The following is a 23,597-nucleotide window of genomic DNA, read 5'->3' on the forward strand; positions in this document are numbered from 1 at the left end:
AAAGTCTACTCAATGACTTATTTGAGGCTAAAAAAGTGTCCGGCAAAGACTTGGCCTACAGAAAAGTAAATTATATAAATCCATTTCTCAAAAAAAGTAATTACAAGGTTGGTTCACTTAAATAAGAGCTTACCATTACTAAGAGAAAATTTTCATAAAAGTATAGTAGAATATGAAGAGTTATCAAATGATTTTGAAACTGTGAGAAACTTAAAATTGCATGAAGAAAAGAAAGCTTAAAGTAATAATGACTTAAGAAACTTACAAAGATTTATCCAAGCATGGTTCACAAACCTATATGATGTTGATGTATTGATGGGACGTGAGATATTGATCGATAGAGAGAAAAAAAGCATTATTGGCCTAAAAATTTTTGGGATTGCAAAAAGAGGAAAGCAGAAGCCACTCTAGAGTGAAATCTGATAAAGAAAGAACAAATGAAAAATGCAAGCTAAATGCTCAAATCATGATCAAATGTTTGGGTGGTTGCTCAATTTAAGATCAAATATTTTAATTTGTACAAATAAGAATCAAACGTTATTAACTTATAACAATATAAGATTTATTTCAACGAAAAATGCGATGTGCATGTTATGTGCCATTGTAACGCTCAACAGGAATAGGAATCAACTAAAATTTTATAACAAAGTAAATGCTTATAATAGAAATTAGATAACAATGTAAGAGACATGTACACTTAAACTAACTGTAATTTTCATTGTTAGGGATTTAAGGTTTTTTTATAATACTTATAACGTAAATTTTTGCTGGAAATAATTCTTATAGCACTTATCAATTGTTGTTGCTAGAATTTGGGGTTTATTGTGATAAAATTTAATTTTCTTGATTTTGCAGTATGAGTTTTGATGGCTTTTGTTTGTAATGGTCGTAATCTAATATATATAAATGAGATAGTAGAGGAATTGACAGTTGATCCTAATAAGATGTCTTATTTTGAGCTATTAGATACTTGTATTGAGGCTGGGTATATGAATATTAATGAGATATTATATTTAAAATCTGGAAAAAAAAACTAGCAGATGGCTTGATGGTAGTAAATAATGATAGAAGCTCTATTGATATGATTAAGTATATGGTAGATCTAGGTATAGTTGATGTGTATATAGTATATGGCATAGATGAAGCTATTTTAGCTCCTAAGTTGTTATTAGGACTTAAAGTGAAAGATGTAACTGAGGGAATAGGGAATGAAAGGGTAAAAAAATCAACATGTAACTGATGCAGTAGGAAATAAAAAGGTAAAAAGTTAACATGTAAGTGAGGCAGTAGAGAATGAAAAGATAAGAACTAAAGAGGTGGTTGAAGAAGCAAGGGTAAAGAATGAAGACATAGTTGAGGCAGCAAGAGCAAAAATTAAAAATGATGTTGAGGTAGCAGAGGTAGGAAAAAAAGATGTAGTTGGGATGAGAAAGGCAACAAGGGTAAAAAATGAAGATGTGGCTGGGGTAAAAGTTAAAGATACGGTTGATAAAAATAGCAGTAAAGGAGATGACCTTATGATGGAACCAGATTCAACCTTACAGTCAATGATGATGTTGATAAGGAATATCAGAGTGAGTATTATGTCTCTGATGAGTATGGTGAGCCTGTCAGCGATGAGGATAAAATGGTTAATGATGCTACTATAATGAAAAGTAAGTTCCCAATGCAAAAACCCCTTACATTGAGTTAGGTATGTTATTTAAGAATTTAAAACAATTTAAATATGTTGTGTCCTTATTGTTTATTAGGACAAATATGGATATCATTTGGGCAAAGTGCCAAAAGAATTTTGTTAAAGGTAAATATGTTGCAAAATAATGTCTTTGGGTAATTTATGTAACATATGATAAAAAGTTACAATCATTTCATGTGAAGACTTACAATAACAATCATAAATGCAATAAGTCAAGTTATTTTGGCTGAGTTATACGCAAACAGATTTATAAAAGATCCTTTTTATTAAGAATACAAAAGTGCAAGAGTTAATTAGAAAAGAATTTGATACAGGGGTGAATAATAATAGTATGATAAGAAGGGCTAAAAAAAGTATAGCTGATAAAGTTATTACCAATTATAAAGATGAGTTTGGACTTTAATGGGATTATGCCGATATGATTAGAGAAACTAATGAAAGCAACACAATGAAGATGTAAGTTTATAGGCCATTGCTAAGTTTTCCACTTGTATTTGAAAAGAAGCCTAACAATTCAACAAATTTGTCTAGGAAAGGCATGATAATGACATGTAAACTATGTCATCAACTAGGTCATAACAAAATAGGCTGTCTTGTGGTAGGCAATAAGGTAATTCATTCTATTTTATTTTTATTTATTATTATAAACATTATACTATTGTGGATCCTCTATTGTTAGAATACTTTAACCTATCAACTCTATTATTTTTTTTATGACAACAAGATTATCTTGTGCTCAGATCTGAAGACCAGAACATGTATCAAGGTGCATTAAGTATTGAAGCTACACAAGATCCAAGTAACCATGCTACTGTTTTAGCTACTGTTTATAGTGCTTCTGCATCAGCTTCTACTTCTACGTCTAGATCTGGTTATGTATCTGTATCTGCTTTAGTTAATATCAATGGTTTTACATATGCATCTACAACTGCAACTGCAACTATAACTGCAACTGTATCTACATTTGCATAAATCCTAAATCTAGTTTCAAATCCAACTTCAACAGATCCAGTTTCAAATCCAATTTTGATTCTAGTTTCAACTTCAACTTCAAATTTAGTTTCAGATCTAGTTTCCATTCTAGTTTCAACAAAAGTTTCAAATCCAATCCATGTTGTTACTTTTGTTGCCATTGAAAATGCAAAACTGAAGTCCAAAATGACGACAAGATCTACTGAAAGATGTTTTGCAAATGAAAATGAGAGATTTTATGGGATGACTGATGGAAAAATAAGTTCTTTATCAAAGTCTAACTCTTCTACAATAACCTTTACGAAGAGAGTAATTTCAGCAAATAACATTGGAAGTCATAATGACAAGCACACTATTAGAGCTACCACCATAAGTGAAATAAAAGACATGTAAAGTTATAGATTATATACAAACTTAGAAACAAGGAAACAAATCTTAAATGTGAGTGATTTTTTACAAAACATATATATATATATATATGATTTTTTACAAAACATATATATATATTTGACTTTATTTTCTTAAATATTATCCATTATAACTTGATAAATGTTATTCAACAGCTCGGATTAAGAAGTTAGAAAATGATAGCAATTGGGATAAGTAGAGGCAAGAGGAAGGTTATTGATGATGTAATTGGCACTCAAGAAAGTCAAGTTATTGCTTCTAAAAAAAAAGAAACAAAAAATCTATGAAGTTAATATTTTGTTTTGTTGATTGTTACTGTTAGCTACTGATGTTAATTATTTTTTTTTCTTGTTAATATTATAAGAACACTTTCTATTTAACCTTCTGTTGGTTGAATATTTTTTGTATTGAATATTTTGTAAGAACATTTTCTGTTAACATTCATCAAATTACGTTATTATAAGATTCCCTCTATTATCAGATTATCTCAGATTACTTTCTAGTTGCATATTACAAGTTGAATATATTGCACTAAACCATATTTTCACGGCTAATAACATAAAGCAACATAATTAATAGCTAATAACATTGATTCAATTGCCATTGACATAATAAAAGTTTTAACAAACATTTATAAACCCTCATAACAATCTTAACTTAATATCAAGCATACAAGTTTCTAAAAATTTTTTGGCATTGAAAAAGATTACACAAAACACAAGTATAAAAAAAAAATGAGATAAGCAAATTATTTTCTAGTTACCCTCTCTACCATGTTCACCATTGGCAATTGTATTGCTTTCTTTCAATTTCAATGTAAAAAAACTAACTTCTCTCCTTAACTGTTTATTCTCTGCAATAACATCAGCTTCACTAATATTTTCCTTCAACTTTATAATTTCATATTTCAAACTTTGAACATGACTATATAAAATTTTTTCTCTTTTTTTCAGCTCCAGAATAATCTTTTTTGCTTTTTCAAAAATTTTAGGATCATGACATAAATGAAATCCATAAATAATGCCCTATAATCACACCAAGAAAATATTAAGAAACAAATACCAGTAAAAACACCAAAAAAATACTATAAAAAATACCAAAGAAATACTAATAAATTTATCGAATAATATGGACATCCATAAAATCTTCTACCAGTATTGTTATTTGTCTATGAAGTTCACCTAGCTACCTTCATATTGTAGTAACAAAAAATAGGTTCTTCTTCAAAGTCTCATTCTACAAGGTAACTAACTGAAATTAACTTATACTTATTTATATCATAAGACCCTCATATAGAAACCCGATAATTTTAATATTTTCAAGAACAAATTCAAAAAAATTAGAGCATAAGAAAAACCTAAAATTTATACAAGGTAACTAGCTGAAATTAACTTATACTTGTTTATATCATAAGATCCTCATTTAGAAACCCTGTAATTTTAATATTTTGAAGAACAAATTCAAAAAAATTGGAGCATGAGACAAACCTAAAATTTATACCAACCTTAAATTTACGCTGCTAGATAACTGATATTTGAAGAAGACATTATGTTCAGATGTTATTTTAACTAAATTTTTTTTTCAATTTACAGTGACAAACGAGAAGAAACGAGGATAAGACTTGCTTAGAAATGAGAAAACACTAAGTTGAAACTCTTTTACGTTATTACAGGATAAAGAAAAATAAGATAAAAACAGTCAAAATCTTAGCTAAGTTGTCGTTACATGTAGATAAGTTAATTTCACGTCATATTCTACGTCATGTTTGTTTATGATTGCTTTTACATGTAGGCAATTTAACGACATGTAACATGCACGTTGTATTTTTCATTAAAATACATCTTATATTATTACAAGTCGATAATGTTTAGTTCTTATTTATATGAATTAAAATGTTTGGTTATGAATTGAGCAATCACTCAAATGTTTGATCCTGATTTGAGTATTTAGTCAAGAAATGCATTAAAGTTTGCTAGGTTAGGTATATTAAAGGTAAAATAGTAAATTATTAATTAAAATAATTAAAATATAAAAACTTGATTAGACTCATGAGTTATTTGAGTTGGATATTATAATACTCGAACTTAATTATTTGATAAGTTAAACTGTTCAATCTTAAATTCGATTCGATAATAATTGAGTCGGATTTAAATTTTATTCAAATCGTATTTGAATAATTTGAAAATATTAATATATCATTTAAGTACTTGCACCATCATTAAATATTCAACTATAACTATATGCCGGCAACAATTAAAGGGTTAATTAATTGAAAAAAAAATTGGTAGAACATAACTAAAGCATGGTACAGAATCTTTCACTCCTCTTTGTCTTTCACCTTAGAAAAAAGAAAAAAAAAATTAAAGATGGTAAAGAATCTGATTCCAAAGTGGTTAAGAAAATGGTGTCAACATTACATTACATTGCATTACAAAATGGCTATATCATTAAATGATATTGAAAACTGTTTGGTCCCTTTCTTTATTGGACTTACCAATCAGCTTCTTCAGGATCTGTGACAACCTTTGGTTATTTCCAGCAACGGTACGTGAGACCAAATGTTTTTTCTTTTTTTTTTTTTTTAACTATAGGTTGGTTTTGGTGGCACTTCGTCCAAGACAACTTTTTCATGGGACCCACAATGTTTTTGCCGGTGACCCCGATAATCCCAAAACATCACCCGACACTCCACAACTGCTAATTCCCTAACGTGGCTGACTCCTATTGGCTTGTCACTTTGCCAAACATGACCCCACCTTCCTGCTCTTCCAGCTGTCTCACCAGTCCATTTCCATTTTGCAGCCCACAAAAATAAATAACAAATATTTAACGATTTAATTAAATTTTTATTAGTGACGTGTCAGCAAATCACATGCACTAATTTAGGAAGGCCCTTCTAAGTGGGCCCCTAATCCAGACTGTGTCGAGGTCAACATTACACCGTCTATTTGTTTGATAGTTTGATGCTGGTGGGCCCACAATAGGGTCATCCAACGGCTATTCCTGTCCCATGTGATCGTGGGGCCCTTTTTTGTTTTTTCTACGGTCTAGATCTGTCTAAACCTTTCCGTTACTTTGATAATTATTTTCATTTATTTGTACTCCTCTGCCATTAAGTTTTCTTGCTACTCCACTCTCAAACGAAAAAACATTAAAAAAAAAAAATGGATCGTAGAAGCGGGTTTGCGGTTGCTTTGATCTGCATTGTGGTGGCTGGTGTCGGCGGTCAAGCTCCGGGCGCCGCACCTACTAAAGCTCCGCCGACAACGACTACTCCTGCTACTGCTCCCGCTACAGCTCCTGTGAGTAAACCTAAATCACCAGCTCCAACAGCAGCTCCAACCGCTTCTCCAACCACTTCTCCACCAACTTCTTCACCACCAGCTGCCGCTCCGGAGAAGTCTGCGGCTGTTCCAGCTCCATCTAAATCTGCTCCGGCTTCTTCTCCTCCGGCTGCTACCCCAGTAAGTACGCCACCTGCTCCAGTTCCTTTGAGCTCTCCTCCAGCCCAATCGCCTCCCGCTCCTGCACCGACAACTCCTCCAGAGAGCTCGGCCTCTCCTCCGGCTCCTGTTGCAGCACCAACTACAGCTGAGGTTCCGGCACCAGCTCCAAGCAAGAGCAAGAAGAAGTCTAAGAAACACAATGCTCCTGCTCCTTCACCCGAGTTGCTTGGACCTCCCGCTCCACCAACTGGAGCTCCTGGACCTAGCCTCGACGCTTCCTCTCCCGGCCCTTCTGTCGCTGCCGATCAGGTACATTCTATACTCTTTTCTCACATTTCAATATGTTTTGGTTCTAATTTTCACCGTACAACAATGCACTTCTAGATCTGAAAATTTTTAGTAGTTACACGGCTTAAGTTAGCAAACTCAACTTTATAAATAGATTTCTGAAAATGAACGTTAGAAATTGGAATGTGGATTGTGGCTCCAAGCAGACAGTTTAACACATTTAAGCGCGTTTACAGGACGCGCCGCTGAGTAAGGTGGAGCTTGTCCATTTAGTTTTTTTAAAAATTGCCAACGGATCTCGAGGTGATCAACAAATAGAGAAAAAAATCTGATGCCTAAATTTTAGAGGGACAGCGAAAAATGACTCAATCGAAGTCGAGAATTACAATCCTTGCACATAAAACTAGGTCAGCTCATAATTTGGTTTTAATTGATCGCGAATGATTTAATTCGATTAATTAATTAATTAATTATTAAATTAATTTTAATTAATTATCAAATAATTTAAAAGAATTTTAATTTTTGATTAATTTGATTTAAAATTTTAATTAAAATATTATAAAACTTATATATAAAATTAAAAATATATAGAATTATTCATTTCATTTCAAGTTATTAAAATTTTTAATTTAATAATTTAATATTTTTGTTAAATAATTTTATTTAATTTGTTTCATAAATAAAAAATTAAAAAATAATATATTTTAATATATTTTATTATTTAATTAATCAAAAAATTAATAAATTTTATAGAATTAATTTTAATCTATTAATTTTTAAAATTAAAATTTTGAATTTAATTAATTTGATTTTGAATAATTCAATTTGAAATTAATGAACATTTTTAATGGAATTCATTATTAATTGATTTTATAATTTATATTTATATAAAATTTTGAATATTTTTGGAAAAAAATATTGCAGAGTGGAGCAGAGACAATCAAGAGCGTGCAGAAGATAATTGGAGTGTTGGCATTGGGATGTGCAGCCATTGCTTTGATCTTTTAGAGGAGACATCTGCTTTGATCTTCACATTTGATGATGTACTATTTATTTATTTTTTTCCTTTTAAATTCTACTTGCATAATGGTGTGGTTTTATCCATTGGGATTTTACCACATTTGCTTTTGTAATTCTTTGCGAGAAGTTTGAAAGGGGGAAGACATTTTTATTTTTTGGTGCAATTCCGCTACTTTATTCCCTTTTGGACAATTTGTTTTTTAGGATACGCTTTTCTTTCCTATCCTTTGATTCCTTTCTTCCATTCCTATTTAGAGTTTATTTGGATTAGATGTGAGATTGATTTCGATTAGATTAAAAATAGTGATAAATATGAAATTAATTATTATAATGATGAGATTAAATATTATAACGGTGAGATTAAAATTAATGATTAGATATATATTTAAATGTAAAAGTAACGATGGTAATAAAGTTAATTGTAATAAAAAGAAAAAATGATTATTAAAGATATTAACTTAAAAGTATATTAATCAATTATTTTTTATATATATTTTAATATTATTTAATATTTAATATATTAAAAATTTATTCAATCAAAATATTGATATATATTAAATTATATTAAAATAATTAAAATTTTAAGTATAAAAAATTATTTGAAATATTTAATATTTCAAAAAATAATAATTGTAACAATTATAAATATAATATTAAAATAAAATATATAACAAAATAAAATATTCAAATATTAATAAAAAATAATTATTATTTAAACAAAACAAAACATATTTACACATTTTTTAGAGTTAATAATACTAATTTATTTTATCATTTATTTAGTTATCTATTTTAATTAAATAATTAATTATAAAAAAATGTTTTTTAATTAATTATTTACTAAAAATTAATTAATTATCTAGTTTAATATTTATTAAAAATTTATTTGATTAGAAAAATGAATTATTTGTTTTATATTATTATTTTTATCTATTTATTTATTAATAATTTTATTATAAAATTATATAACTAATATATTTCATAATTATAAAATTCTTGTAAGGAGATAAAAGGGGTATAAAAGGAAGGAGAGCTGTGGTTGAAAAAATAAAACTCCACTGGACCTTAAAGGTCCAGTTGAAAAAATGGGGGCCAGCGCGGTAGATTATGCTTCACCGCGACACAGCAGTGTTTGCCAAATGAGTGCGCGGTGAGATTCAAAGCAAAATTCCCACCTCACTGGCACTGCAAGCTGATCCAAATGAAGCCTTAGTAATTTTTCTTTTTCTCTTTGGTCGTTGGCATTACTATTGATTTATTCTTCGGTTATATTTCTAATAAATCACAATTTGTCCAGTATGTTTTATCGTCATTCTTATTATTGTCGATGGCTTGTTTTTGATAACTGAAGTGAATTTATACCTCCAACAACCTTTCAAGGGTCTAATTTAAAATTAATTGAGTGTACATGAAAAAATTTAATCAATCTATAGTAAGTGATTGGATCTAATTTTAATATAAAATTATAAAAAATTAAATGTTTATTAAGCATAAAATAATATTATTTTAATAAATTTTTATCTAAACATGTTTACGTGAAGATTAAAAAAATTTATTACGTAATAAATTTAAAAAATGAAAGAGAGAATTTTTATATAGGTGGAGATGAAAAAAAGGCAATAGAAAGAAAATTTTGATTTTTTATTAGTTTTTTATATCGGAAAGATAAAGATAAAAAATTTTATCACGTGATATATTTAAAAAAAATAAAATATTTTAAATTTGATAGCATATTAAAAATTTAATTTAAAATTAATTAATTATAAATAAAAAAACTTAACCTAAATATAAAATTTAATTTAAATATAAAATTATAAAAAATTAAAATATTTATTAAACGTCAGGCAACATCACTTTATCGTGCCCGTCATGCGTTTGTCTGTCTGGTTTTGTTTCCATTTTTACGGTGTTTATTTAACATACCCAACTGAGTTGGCTTGCGCTTCTTCTTCGATTTCATCTCAAAAAATCCTTATTCTTCGCTTCTTGTCATTTAAAAAAAAAAAAAGGAAAAATCCTACCGTTTGAATTGAAAAAGTATAGGGAAGTTGGGCATTCATTTACGATAGTTAACCATCTCATGAGGTGCAGCCTAAACTACATTGACAGCTCGACACTAAAGTCTCTCCACCTTTTCGTTAAAGAAGGATCATCGTCCTTCTTGTCATTGAATAAATTCTCTAAGAAAATAAAGCCTCCAACTAACGTACTCCACAGGCATTACCTCCTTCAGAAGCATTGTTTCTTTTTGTCTAGAATTCATCCACCCTCTTTTTCTTTTTTTTGGGTTTGGGTGGTCGATACTAAGGTCTCTCCACAGCCATTATCGATTATCAACCAATGGTGAAAAACAAAGTCATTCTTTTTCTGCAAACAAGTAGTTGTGGTATTGTTTATCAAGTGCCTATAAAAGTGATCTTATGCTTGCTGCCACTGCAAAATAAATGGTACTAGTTTTTACTTGATATATAAGTCCATATTATTCGAAGATGCTTTCAATTTTAAAGAACCATTCTCGAAAAGATTTGATAAAATTATTACATTTTTATTGAGAAAAATTATTCAAATTTAATTTTTTAAACATGATGATTTAAAAAAGGTTGAACCCAAAGTTGAACTTAGGTGAAATGGCGGCCCAAAGTTGAACCCAGGAGTGGGTTTGATTGACCCATTTACGGCCCAAGAATGAGCCAGAGGTGTCGGAGTTGGACCCACAAAAGTTGAAATATCATGTTCCGCCAAATCTAACTGACAAACGTCCGAATTGATATGAACAGAGCAAATAGTAGTACGTAAAATGGTGCCTCTGCTTACCCTAGACATAGGTCTCTGTGACGACAATACACTTATACACAGTGATATTTCCAGTTTACTGACTTGGTAAACTTTCTTGCTGAATTTCTGTTTTCTTTCTTTTCTTTTTCCAGGTTAATTGTTCAATTAATTGCAACTGATGATTCATCAGAAGTTGATGAAATGAAACTTTCAGGTTACCTTCGAAACCTATTGGAAGCATCACCCCTTCCCCTTCCTAATTTGTTTCAACAGTCGAAACAGCAAAATGATGTGAGAAGTGCAGATTTCTTCATAATTGTAGTTTGCATAACAGGTTTCTTCTGGCAAATTGCAGATACAGGACAATGACGAACATCCTTTACATATGCAGAAGCAGCCTTCGAAGAATGTTTCTGGTACATTGAATAAAGATATTTGGCATCATCCTTAACCCATGTGCTTTGACAGACAGTATTGCTTCCTTGCCTCATTTAGAAGTATTAGATAATCCGATTTAAAAGCCAATTTTTTAATCATGTTCAGTGTCTTTGGCCTCTCCTTGGCAGCCTCTCTGCGGCCAACTGCAAAGCAGATCATCAAGGTTGTAGTTCTTGTATGACCTGCTTTTCCAGTCGATGACTATACTAAAGTTCATTAAGATTTTGCTTATCATTGGGCTCTTATATATGTAGGTCAATCTGCTTGCTTCCAGTCACAATGCTGATGAATCTTCTCATGGTCTTCATCCTTCCTGTGATCTTGGAGGTTGATCTTTGGATTGGATCTGTTAAAGTGTTCCACGTACATGATTATTAGTCCTCGACCCAAAGAAAACGTACATTATCATGTAATCTACTTATGTCTTGTCGTGGTTTTAACATGTGATGTGAGGCAAAAAAATAAAATTGTTGTTGTCTATGCAGAAAAAGTTTTCATCCTTTGTTTTGTAAATATAAGATTTATATATAGCAAGTACTATCTGTGTATTCATTACTGTAGTTTTATCTGACTTCCGAGCCTAAGTCCAATTCAGAAGCAATCAACACAAATTAATTATTATTCAAAGCACATGCTGTTTGCTACGTTGAAGATAAAATTTGGGGAAGTGGAGAAAACCAAAGTTCAAACCCCACCAATTATATCCTCATAACTTGACAGCTAAGTTCCAGTGGTTATAATTTGATTTTTTTTTTTTCATCATTAATTGGGTATCATTCAAGTTTTTGTTTTGCTTTGCCTGGAGATAAACATATGAGCAGTGGTCGGAATTCGACATTCTGAAAAGATTATAAGAAATTGTAGTCATAATATAAATAATATATGTATATATACGATATCTGATTTTATCAAATTTATTTAAAACATAAAAATTATCATATTATAATTCATATTAATAAATTAAACACAATTTTTTTAATTTTTTCATATTATATATAATTTTTGTCGATTTTAAATTATATCATTTTTTATATATTTTTCATATTATTTTTATGCTATATCTAAAATTACTGGGTCATGAACATGATAATGTAATGTGAAGGGTAAGTATAACATCTCGTTAATAGCCTAACAATGATGCATAATTGGAGATAAATTAATTAAGGTCGTTTTCATTAATTAATTAAATTTTTTCAAGCTAATAAATGACTGAGATTCTGAGATCCAGCTGGTTATAGGGTAGCTACTAGCTAGTTGCTCAGAAGTCATACCAGGGAGTGTGCATAAATTTATATCCCACAGCTGCAAGTCAAGTCAAAAGTGATACACTTGTTGACAAAGCTTTCATCATTTATCAGTGCCTTCCTTCACCCTTTCCGGGAGACAGTTGCTTCATTGGGCATTGAGGTGACAACCCATTACCAAACCTTAATCAGGAGATCAAAACATGGAAAATAAACAAGATAGATAAGATTCGACACAGCCTGTTGTTTTCCACTATGATAATTACTTCTTTTTGTGGTCTTTCATGTATCTGTATTTTTTTCAGATATTTCTTCCCTGGATATATATAATTTCTCAAGCTGGATACAAAAAATTAGTGCAAATTGGGCCAGTTGATAAAGTCGAACGGCCCGGAATCCTCAAAGAACACATTGTTATTGATGGGGCATTGACTTAGTCAAAGAACTGTTCATATGGGTTTAATGCATGCATGTTTGGAAAAACCATTGATGACTTGCTAATTACTGCTCATAGTCACAATATGTCTTTGAAATCTACATGTACATGCACAAATTCATACACTATCAGAAACAAATACATATGTCAATGTTCCTGTTGTTTACAAAGATGAACAAAATGTATTTTATATTGAAATGTTGGTATTATTTTCTTTTGGAAATACTAGTAGTGTTATGGTGATAATTTTATCATATTCTGTAATGATTTTCTTTCCAGCAGTCGCAACTGGGGAATCTGCGAGGGAACTAGTAAGTAACTAGGGAATCTGCAATTAAACGTGGCCGTGGCTGCTGGCTGGACAAACACAAAATCTTCAACCTTTGACCTCAGCTGATAATGCCTCATGCATTTTCAAAATAAGGACTAGCCTTCCTGTCTGTACCAAAGCTGTACACACGCACATTTTCCTTCCTTCTTTTTTTTTTTTTAAATTATTTTTTAAATATGTTATTTTCTTTCCATCACTCAGAAGTTGGAAATGACAAAAAGCCTCTCTGTCTTTCTATAAATACCTTTGCAAAATCTCACAAATCCGTCAGTACTCAGCATTTCGAGCTCCAGGGCCTCTTTAGCTACCCCTTTTCCATCCAGAGCAAGTCACATACATTCACATTATTTTTGTGTTTTTCTCTACCTTACACTTTGCTACCATCCCTCTCTCTCTCACACACACACACCCAAAAAAAAAAATATGAAGCTTTTATTTCCAACTTTGTTATTCGTTTTCCTGGTTTTGAGGTCATCATTTGTCCAACTCTCCTTTGCCCGACCTATAGAACCCCTTCCCACACCTGCTTCACCTGCTCCACCTGCTTCTATTCCTATAGAACCCTTTCCCACGCCTGCTTCACCTGCTCCACCTGCTTCTCTTCCTCCACCAGGTAATGTTCTTTTTTAATTAATTACTAGTCTTTTACTATGCATGCATGCATTAATATATATATATATATATATTTATAAAAAAAAGGTTAGCATGCCAATAGGACGGACGTAAATATAAATAGTTAAACTAATGTTATCTTTTAAAACTAATTGTATAAACATTTTGATTCATTTTAACATTAATATATTGTCATGTGTACTAAAGACTAATGTAGTACAAAACAAAAATTTTGGGTCCCATTCTAAGAATGAAATTAATTGATTTTTTTTTTGTGTGACAAAATTAGGTTTCTGTGATAGCAAGTGTGAGGACAGGTGTTCCAACGCTGGAGAGAAAGACCGGTGCTTGAAGTATTGTGGGATATGCTGCCAAGAATGTAACTGTGTTCCTTCAGGGACGTATGGAAACAAGTCCGAATGCCCTTGCTATCAAGACAAGTTGAACTCCAAGGGCCAGCCCAAGTGCCCTTAACTATTCAGCAAAATATTGCATGCACCGTCATCTGCTACATTTGCCTGTATCACTTCAGTTTATGTCTTCATTTTTCTTTCATTGTCTGCCTTCCAAGAGTTCTGGTGCTCTCGCTCACTTCTTGGGAAGGCATATTTATTTATAATTCCTTAAAATAAATGTGCCCTGACTTTGTTCATTCAACAATTTAATAATATAGTCTATTCATGAAAACAAAATGTCTATTTCTTAGATTTGTTTGGTTACTATTTTTGTCATTTTTCCAATCAAAATATAAAAACAAAAGAATATTTTAAAGAATTAAAAATTGATTCCATGATATTTTAAAATATACTAATAATATTAAAAAAAAAAAAAAACTCGTGATCTCAATGCTGCCCCAGGGGCTAGTCAAGATCATATAGCAATATAAAAAAAATGTTGATGTCCTCGGTTTCATACAAAATTTTAATTTACAAACCTAACGTCAGTGGGCTCTGATTTAATTTATTTAGTATTTTAATCAAATAAAAAATTATATATTATAATTCATATAAAAAAATTAAATATAAAATATATATTTAAAATTTTATTAAATTTATATAGATATTTATTAAACTATTAAATCCGATCATTTCATATTTTTTTATTGTATTATTACATCATATTTAAAGTTATTATTATGACATCTACACATTCTATAAACGCATATTGTCAACCCACGACGTCAACTACTGGCACATTTTATCTCTTTTCGGAAACTACATTGGATTTCATTCCCCTCCCCCTTTTATAAAAATTATAAAAATTTTATTTTTTAAAAATTATAAAAAAATCATTTTTTAATTATATAAAATTATTTTTAATTATTAATTTATATATTTATATATTTATATTTAAAAAATAATATTTTATTAATTTTAGATCGAATAATATAAGATATAATTTATATAATATTGAATTAGATCGGATCAAATTAAAATATAAAAAAAATAAAAAAACTTTTGAATTAGATCAAATTTAAATTTTATAAAACTAAAATTAGATCAAATTCAAAGTGAACAAAAATTTATCTCAACTTGACCTATTGTTAACCTTAAATAAAATGATTACATTTTTGTTGAGAAAAATTATTCAAATTTAATTTTTTTAAAAATGATGATTTTAAAAAAGTTGAACTCAAAGTTGAACTTGGGTGAAATGGTGGCAGGCCCAAAGTTGAACCCCGGAGCGGGTTTGATTGACCCATTTTACGCTCAAGAATGAGCCAGAGGTGTCAGAATTGGACCCACAAAAGTTGAAATATCACGTTCTGCCGAAGCTAACTGACAAACGTCCGAATTGATACGAGCAGAGCAAATAGTAATAAGTAAAATGGTGTTACTGTACCAATAAGTAATTGACTCATTGGTCCAAGATTTTTTTTTTTTTTTTAAGATTTTGAGTTTAAATTTTATTGATAGTTATTTGTTAAAATTATTTTAAATATATAATTTATAAATATTTATTTTAAATTATTAGTTACTATACATTTTATTTTGACATTGAGCAAGTTATATACTTACGAATCTTTCTTAAAGAAAATATAGTGCTTCTGCTTACCCTAGACATATGTTTCTGAGACGACAATTCACTTATACACAGTAATATTTCCAGTTTACAGAATTGGTAAACTTTTCTTGCTGGATTTCTGTTTTGTTTCTTCCTTTTTTTATAGGTTAATTGTTCGATTAAGTGCTTTTGCTGTGTTTAGTTGTTTTTGAGAACATGTAATTATGATGGACTGATTACAAACAGAGTTGACCTGTGAAGAAAACCTGCAGTTTAGAATTTATAGATATTTGAAGCAAAATTTAGAGCAACTTTAGATTATGATCATTTTTTTAAGAATGCCGTTCATAGAATATAATCCAGTTGAAAAATGTTGACACCGTGAACTAATTGAACTTGGCTAGCTTAGGAAAAGCTCACTTGTTAAAACTCAAGACTTAGAATTTGAATGAGTTTCCTTTTAGTTGCCACCATTTTGGATGAATGAGACAATGACTTTTACCCCTAAATATAAATTATAAACCCATGTTTTGATCCATTCTCTCCTTGATGAGAATGGCTATGCAGTTATACTTCATATTCTAATTTTCTTTATATAGACATTTTGTAACCAACTCTGTTGTGTTCATGGGATGGAGTTTCAAAAGGTCTTTTTTTTAGCAGTTTAATAACTTCCAAATTGTTTATTTTTAGTGCTAGGTATCATGACTCTTGTGGGAGGCATGAGGCTCTTCCAAACTCCACAGTACTAGCATGGTTTTCTAAGGTCAATCTTACAACATCCTGCAGAATGTGTGTTTTGGCCTTCATTTTTTTGCTCCTCTTTTTGTGCTGGCACAAGATTTCGTATGAATTATTTTCTATTAAATGTTGAGATTGCTTTTCGCTGCAGGCTGCCATTGATGAAATATTTTCGTAATCTTTCAGGCCAAGGTTCAAAAGTCTTGTCAAGAGAAGTGTAATTTTGTGGTTTGGCTAAACCAGTTGAAAATGATGATTATCTTCTGGAATTTTTTTTTTTTTTTGCCTTTTTATGTTTATTATGGGCATTTTTGCAATGTGATGTTTATTGATTAATGTTGTCATATTCTTGTTGTGCTAAATTTCTACTGTCACAAACCAATGATAGTTACCAAGGATGTTCTTAAGTGTGTTGAGATATAATTTACCATTTGATCAATACCTGAGCTTTGTTATTTTTGGGTTCTACTAACTCAGGGATCTCTTCCATGTTGCCTTGCCTTGCCATGTTTTAAACTTGAGGTCAACCCATGTTCAAAAACTTGACATGGTTGGGAAGTTTATGCGATTGCACGCCCTAAATTTGGATTTTTGTACTTCGCTCACTACTTTGCAAAAGGACTGCTTTCCTTGCATACCAAAACTGATGTGTCTATCAATGTGTGAGAGAAGAGTTGCTAATCTCTGGACGACAACAGTTCTAGCAAAACTTGCTTCTTTGTTGAAATTACGGTTCCAAGATTGTTTGTGTTGCAAGGATACTGGACCATGCCAGTCGTCATCTAGCAAGAAAGAAAAGCCTGAGAACAAGTGGCCTCGTTCAAATGTGGTAAATATCTGTTCATAAAGTGAGGAACTTTCTGTTGTTACGGAATGTGATTCATTGCAAACAAACTTCTCTTGCTGATGAGACATCTTTCTCTCCAAGAATCATTTATGGTACCTGAAGTTGACAGAGCAACTGATGATATATCAGAAGTTGATGAAGCCAAACTTTCAGGTTACCTTCAAAACCTATTGGAAGCATCGCCCCTTCCCCTTCCTAATTTGTTTCAACAGTCGAAACAGAAAAATGATGTGAGAAGTGCAGATTTCTTCATAATTGTAGTCTGCATAACAGGTTTCTTGTGGCAAATTGCAGATACAGGACAATGACGAACATCCTTTACATGTGCAGAAGCAGCCTTGGAAGAATGTTTCTGGTACATTGATTAAAGATATTTGGCATCATCCTTCACCCAAGTGCTTTGACAGACAGTATTGCTTCCTTGCCTCATTTAGAAGTATTAGATAATCCGATTTAAAAGACAATTTTTCAGTCATGTTCAGTGTCTTTGGCCTCTTCTTGGCAGCCTCTCTACGGCCAACTTCGAAGCAGATCATCAAGGTTGTAGTTCTTGTATGACCGGCTTTTCCAATCGTTGACTATAGTAAAGTTCATTAAGATTTTGCTTATCATTGGGCTCTTCTGGAGGTCAGTCTGCTTGCTTCTAGTCACTATGCTGATGAATCTTCTCATGGTCTTCATCCTTCCTGTGATCTTGCAGGTTGATCTTTGGATTGGATCTGTTGAAGTGTACCACGTACATGATTATTAGTCCTCAACCTAAAGAAAACGTACATTATCATGTATATCTAATTATGTCTGGTCATGATTTTAACGAGTGATGTGTGTTAAGATCATTGTAGCTCTAATTCTACTTGTTAGGTCAAAATATTTTAATCTAATCACATCAATAGAAGCGAAATTAAATAATCAATCAATCACACAAAAAATAACAATTTAATATGATTTGATCCAATCGATATATATTCACAAATGAAAAACAAGATCTACTACTTATAAAGAATTACAAATATACAATTAAATCAATCTCACTCAATTAATACTTATAGATCATCTCAATCTCTTTTAATCTTATGAAATATTCTCAATCCAAATAAACATATAACAATATACACTCATGTACCTATACTTATGTGGACTCTCATAATCTACTTTAATTCAATCACAAATATTCAAATATACACACTTATAAGACGTAAATCTCTAATAGTCTTATGGGTGTCTATTTCATAAAATCCTATAACTTTCTTACATCTTTTTTTCATATATAACTCTGTAGAAATTCTATCTATTTATAAGCATATAAGTTTGCCTATTAAAAATATTTTTTCTCTTAAAATTCTTCTTCTGTAAGTCAAACTTACCTATTAAAAAAAAATTTTCTCTTAAAATTTTTTTTTACAAGTCTTCTTATTAATCAAGTAATATTTAGTAAATCCCAAATAAATCTCTTATGGGATTTGAATCACTATTTCTAACCATTTTCACATTGACTCAAATTTCATTAAATCATATATTTTCATGCTAGATATGCTTGACTCCATCTACAATGAAAGTCTTGTGACAATTTTTTTATGTGTTTTCACGCTTCATGCAAATCGATTTATCAAAACATGAACTCGAATTTTTCACTTGAATCGAGCTTTTCTGAACTATCATTTTTTCATATCTCGAATATTTAACTTTTTTCACGTCTTAAACATTCACCTTTAATATCACTTGTTATGATTACTATAGTTTTGATATCACTTGTTAAGCCAAAAGGACCCAATATAATCATACCAATCGAAGTAAAATTAATCAATCAAACAAGAGACAATAATTTAATATAATTCGATCCAATCGACTTACATTAACGGATGAAAAATAAGATCCATTAGTTGTAAAAAATTATAAATATACAATCAAATCAATCTCATTCATATCTTCTAGTTCTATAGAGTATTTTCAACTTAAACAAATACATACCCATATACACTTATGCACCAATATTTATATGAATCCTCTTAATCTTTTTTAATCCACTCATAAACATTTAAATATATACACTTATAAGACATAAATCTCTAATAATCTTATGAGATGTCTATTGTATAAAATTTTATAACTCTTTTAGATTTTTTTTTCATACCAAATCTTATAAAAATTTTATCTATTTATAAGTATACAAGTTTATCTATTAAAAGTTTTTTTTCTCTTAAATTTTTTTTCTGCAAGTTAAATTTATCTATTAAAAATTTTTCTCTTAAAATTTTTCTTTCGTAAATTTTTTTATTCATCAAATAATATTTAATCAATTCTAAATAAAATTTTTATAAAATTTAAGTTATTATTTTTAACAATACAAAGCAAAAAAATAAAATTATTGTTGACTACGCAGAAAAAGTTTTGAACCTTTGCTTTGTAATATATGATTTATATATAGCAAGTGCTATTTGTGCATTCATTACTGTAGTTTTATCTGACTTCCGAGCCTGAGTCCAATTCAGAAGCAATCAGCACAAATTAATTATTATTCAAAGCACATGCAGTTTGCTATGTTGAAGATAAACTTTGGGTAAGTGGAGAAAACCAAAGTTCAAACCCCACCAATTATATCCTCATAACTTGACAGCTAAGTTCTAGTGGTTATAATTTGATTTCTTTTATAATTAATCGGGTATCATTCAAGCTTTTGTTTTGCTGTGCCTAGAGATAAACATAGGAGTACTGGTCGGAATTCGACACTATGAAAAGATTGCATTAATACAAGTACACGGATGATATTTATTTTTTATCAAATTCGTTTAAAATATAAAAATTATAAAATTATAATTTATATCATTAAATTAAATATAAAATTTATTTTTCTTAATTTTTCTCATATTTATTTATAATTTTTTTCGGTTTTAAATTATATCATTTTTTATATTATTTTTATGTTAAATCTAAAATTACTGGGTCATGAACTTGATAATGTAATGTGAAGGGTAAGTATAACGTCCCGTTAATAACCTAACAATGATGCATAATTGGAGATAAATTAATTAAGGTCGTTTTCATTAATTAATTATATTTCTTCAAGCAAATAAATGACTGAGATTCTGAAAGCCAGCTGGTTGTAGGGTAGCTACTAGCTAGTTGTTTCGAGGTCATACCTTGGAGAGTGCATAAATTTCTATCCAACAGCTCCAAGTCAAGTCAAAAGTGATAGACTTGTTGACAAACCTTTCATTATTTATCAGTGCCTTCCTTCACCCTTTCCGGGAGACAGTTGCTTCATCGTGCATTGAGGTGACAACCCATTACCAAACCTTAAGGAGATCAGAACATGGAAGATATACAAGTTAGACAAGATTCGACACAGCCTGTTGTTTTCCAGTATGATATTTACTTCTTTTTGTGGTCTTTCATGTATATGTAGTTTTTTCATATATTTCTTCCCTGGATATATATATAATTTCTCAAGCTGGATACAAAAAAATTAGTGCAAATTGGGCCAGTTGATAAAGTTGAACAGCCTGGAATCCTCAAAGAACACATTGTTATTGATGGGCTGTTGACTTAGTCCAACAACTGTTCAAATGGGTTTAATGCATGCATGATTGGAAAAACCATTGATGACTTGCTAATTACCACTCATAGTCACAATTTGTCTTTGAAATGTACATGAACATGCATAAATTCATATATTATCAGAAACAAATACATATGTCAATGTTCCTGTTATTTACAAAGATGAACAAAATGTATTTTATATTGAAATGTTGGTATTATTTTCTTTTGGGAATACTAGTAGTGTTATGGTGATAATTTTATCATATTTTGTAGTGATTTTCTTTCCAGCAGTTGCAACTGGGGAATCTGCGAGAGAACTAGTAAGTAACTACGGAATCTGCAATTTCTAGATGGTACAATATTAAACCTGGCTGTGGCTGCTGGCTGGACAAACACAAAATCTTCAACCTTTGACCTCAGCTGATAATGCCTCATGCCTGATCAAAATAAGGACTAGCCTTCCAGTCTGTACCAAAGCTGTACACACGCGCATTTCCCTTCCTTCTTTTTTTTTTTTTAAATTCTTTTTTAAATATGTTCTTTTCTTTCCATCACTCAGAAGTCAGAAATGACTAAAAGCCTCTCTGTCTTTCTATAAATACCTTTGCAAAATCTCACAAATCCGTCAGCACTCAGCATTTCGAGCTCCAGGACCTCTTTAGCTACCCCTTTTCCATCCAGACCAAGCCACATACATTCACATTATTTTGGTGTTTTTCTCTACCTTGCACTTTGCTACCATCCCTCTCTCTCTCTCTCACACTCACACCCAAAAAAAAATAAAAAATGAAGCTTTTATTTCCAACTTTGTTGTTCGTTTCCCTGGTATTGAGCTCATCATTTGTCCAACTCTCCTTTGCCCGACCTATAGAACCCCTTCCCACACCTGCTTCACCTGCTCCACCTGCTTCTCTTCGTATAGAACCCTTTCCCACGTCTGCTTCACCTGCTCCACCTGTTTCTCTTCCTCCACCAGGTAATGTTCTTTTTTAATTAATTACTAGTCTTTTACTATGCATGCATGCATTAATATATATATATATATATATATTTATAAAAAAAGGTTAGCATGCCAATAGGACGGACGTAAATATAAATAGTTAAACTAATGTTATCTTTTAAAACTAATTGTATAAACATTTTGATTCATTTTAACATTAATATATTGTCATGTGTACTAAAGACTAGTGTAGTACAAAATAAAAATTCATATTTTTTTGGGGTCCCATTCTAAGAATGAAATTAATTGATTTTTTTTTTGTGTGACAAAATTAGGTTTCTGTGATAGCAAGTGTGAGGACAGGTGTTCCAACGCTGGAGAGAAAGACCGGTGCTTGAAGTATTGTGGGATATGCTGCCAAGAATGTAACTGTGTTCCTTCAGGGACGTATGGCAACAAGTCCGAATGCCCTTGCTATCAAGACAAGTTGAACTCCAAGGGCCAGCCCAAGTGCCCTTAACTATTCATCAAAATATTGCATGCACCGTCATCTGCTACATTTGCCTGTATCACTTCAGTTTATGTCTTCATTTTCTTTCATTGTCTGCCTTCCAAGAGTTCTGATGCTCTCGCTCACTTCTTGGGAAGGCATATTTATTTATAATTCCTTAAAATAAATGTGCCTTGACTTTGTTCATTCAACAATATAATAATATAGTCTATTCATGAAAACAAAATGTCTATTTCTTAGATTTGTTTGGTTACTATTTTTGTCATTTTTCCAATCAAAATATAAAAACAAAAGAATATTTTAAAGTATTAAAAATTTATTGCTTGATATTTTAAAATATACTAATTATATTTAAAAAAAAAAAAAACTTGTGATCTCAATGCAGCTGCAGTGGCCCAGTCAAGATCATATAGCAATACGAAAAAATGTTGATGTCATCGGTTTCACACAAAATTATAATTTACAAACCCAGCGTCCGTGGTCGCTGAGTTAATTTATTTAGCACTTTAATCAAATATTAAAATTATATATTATAATTCGTGTCAAAATTAAATATAAAATATATATTTAAAATTTTATTAAATTTATATATAATTTTTATTAAAATATTAAATTCAATCATTTTTATATTTTTTTATCACATTATTATATTATATTTAAAATTATTCTTATGGCATCTACAAATTCTACATATACATATTGTTAACCCAAGAAGTCAACTACCGGCACATTTTATCTCATTTCTGAAACTACATTGGATTTCATTTCCCCCCCCCCCCTTTTTTTTTGGTTAAATCTCACTAGTAGATTATACAATTAAACCAATCATTTTTGCTTAATAAACTCGACCCTTAACTCTTCAAATCTAAATGTGAAAATTTTAAATGGATTGAGACTCGATCGGATAGCACATCACCAAATTAAACAAAGTAATATCCCCACACTGAATGTCATGTACTTTGAACAACGCACTGAACAACTATGTTGCCGTCAGGCTTGAAACATGAAACAAGAAGACAGGAGAAATAGAAACTGAGCATGTACGTAGATATATAATTAGAGCTTGAAGTTTACCACTGCTCCTCCACAGGTTGTTCTGTAAAGATACAAAAACCCCAACTTAATAAATTTAGCTAACCTGAGGATCTCCGACTCCATCTACGTGAGCCTGGTTTTCGTTTCCCCCTCTTCCTTTTGTTATTAGGACCCTTTGACTTGAAAGTTAGAGATAATTTCACATTTGGTTGAACGCAAGGGTTTCTAGGGAGGTCATCTCCAGGAGCAAGAACAGTAAAAGCAGTCTTAGGCTTTTTAATTGGTATCTGCGGGTCCTTTGCCTGCAGAGTTAAAC

The 23,597-nt window shown here is 30.6% G+C and overlaps 3 protein-coding genes across 3 annotated transcripts; all 3 read left to right on the top strand.

Moving 5' to 3' along the window:
- Window positions 1-6,191: 6,191 nt before the first annotated feature.
- Window positions 6,192-7,984, top strand: LOC111316190 (uncharacterized). Its single transcript, XM_022918199.2, has 2 exons — window positions 6,192-6,831; window positions 7,735-7,984. The coding sequence occupies exons 1-2, from the start codon at window positions 6,241-6,243 to the stop codon at window positions 7,816-7,818; spliced, it is 675 nt and encodes a 224-aa protein (XP_022773934.1). The 5' UTR covers window positions 6,192-6,240; the 3' UTR covers window positions 7,819-7,984.
- Window positions 7,985-13,235: 5,251 nt separating this feature from the next.
- LOC111316191 (gibberellin-regulated protein 5-like) lies at window positions 13,236-14,343 on the top strand. The gene is made up of 2 exons (XM_022918201.2): window positions 13,236-13,667; window positions 13,956-14,343. Exons 1-2 carry the CDS (start codon window positions 13,478-13,480, stop codon window positions 14,138-14,140), a joined length of 375 nt encoding a protein of 124 aa, XP_022773936.2. The 5' UTR covers window positions 13,236-13,477; the 3' UTR covers window positions 14,141-14,343.
- A 6,756-nt stretch (window positions 14,344-21,099) lies between these two features.
- Window positions 21,100-22,562, top strand: LOC111316192 (gibberellin-regulated protein 5-like). The gene is made up of 2 exons (XM_022918202.2): window positions 21,100-21,771; window positions 22,071-22,562. The coding sequence occupies exons 1-2, from the start codon at window positions 21,582-21,584 to the stop codon at window positions 22,253-22,255; spliced, it is 375 nt and encodes a 124-aa protein (XP_022773937.2). The 5' UTR covers window positions 21,100-21,581; the 3' UTR covers window positions 22,256-22,562.
- Window positions 22,563-23,597: the final 1,035 nt, after the last annotated feature.

The sequence above is a fragment of the Durio zibethinus genome, chromosome 24 (assembly GCF_047325235.1).
Source record: "Durio zibethinus cultivar Kanyao isolate XHJ-2024 chromosome 24, ASM4732523v1, whole genome shotgun sequence".
Lineage (NCBI taxonomy): Eukaryota > Viridiplantae > Streptophyta > Magnoliopsida > Malvales > Malvaceae > Durio > Durio zibethinus.

What these genes read in the sequence shown, in the direction of transcription:
- LOC111316190 (XM_022918199.2), top strand. Translation starts at nt 6,241, where the DNA reads ATGGATCGTAGAAGCGGGTTTGCGGTTGCTTTGATCTGCATTGTGGTG. An exon ending in CTTCTGTCGCTGCCGATCAG is followed by an intron (nt 6,832 to 7,734) that starts GTACATTCTATA and finishes AAAATATTGCAG; the next exon opens with AGTGGAGCAGAGACAATCAA.
- LOC111316192 (XM_022918202.2), top strand. Translation starts at nt 21,582, where the DNA reads ATGAAGCTTTTATTTCCAACTTTGTTGTTCGTTTCCCTGGTATTGAGC. An exon ending in TGTTTCTCTTCCTCCACCAG is followed by an intron (nt 21,772 to 22,070) that starts GTAATGTTCTTT and finishes TGACAAAATTAG; the next exon opens with GTTTCTGTGATAGCAAGTGT.
- LOC111316191 (XM_022918201.2), top strand. Translation starts at nt 13,478, where the DNA reads ATGAAGCTTTTATTTCCAACTTTGTTATTCGTTTTCCTGGTTTTGAGG. An exon ending in TGCTTCTCTTCCTCCACCAG is followed by an intron (nt 13,668 to 13,955) that starts GTAATGTTCTTT and finishes TGACAAAATTAG; the next exon opens with GTTTCTGTGATAGCAAGTGT.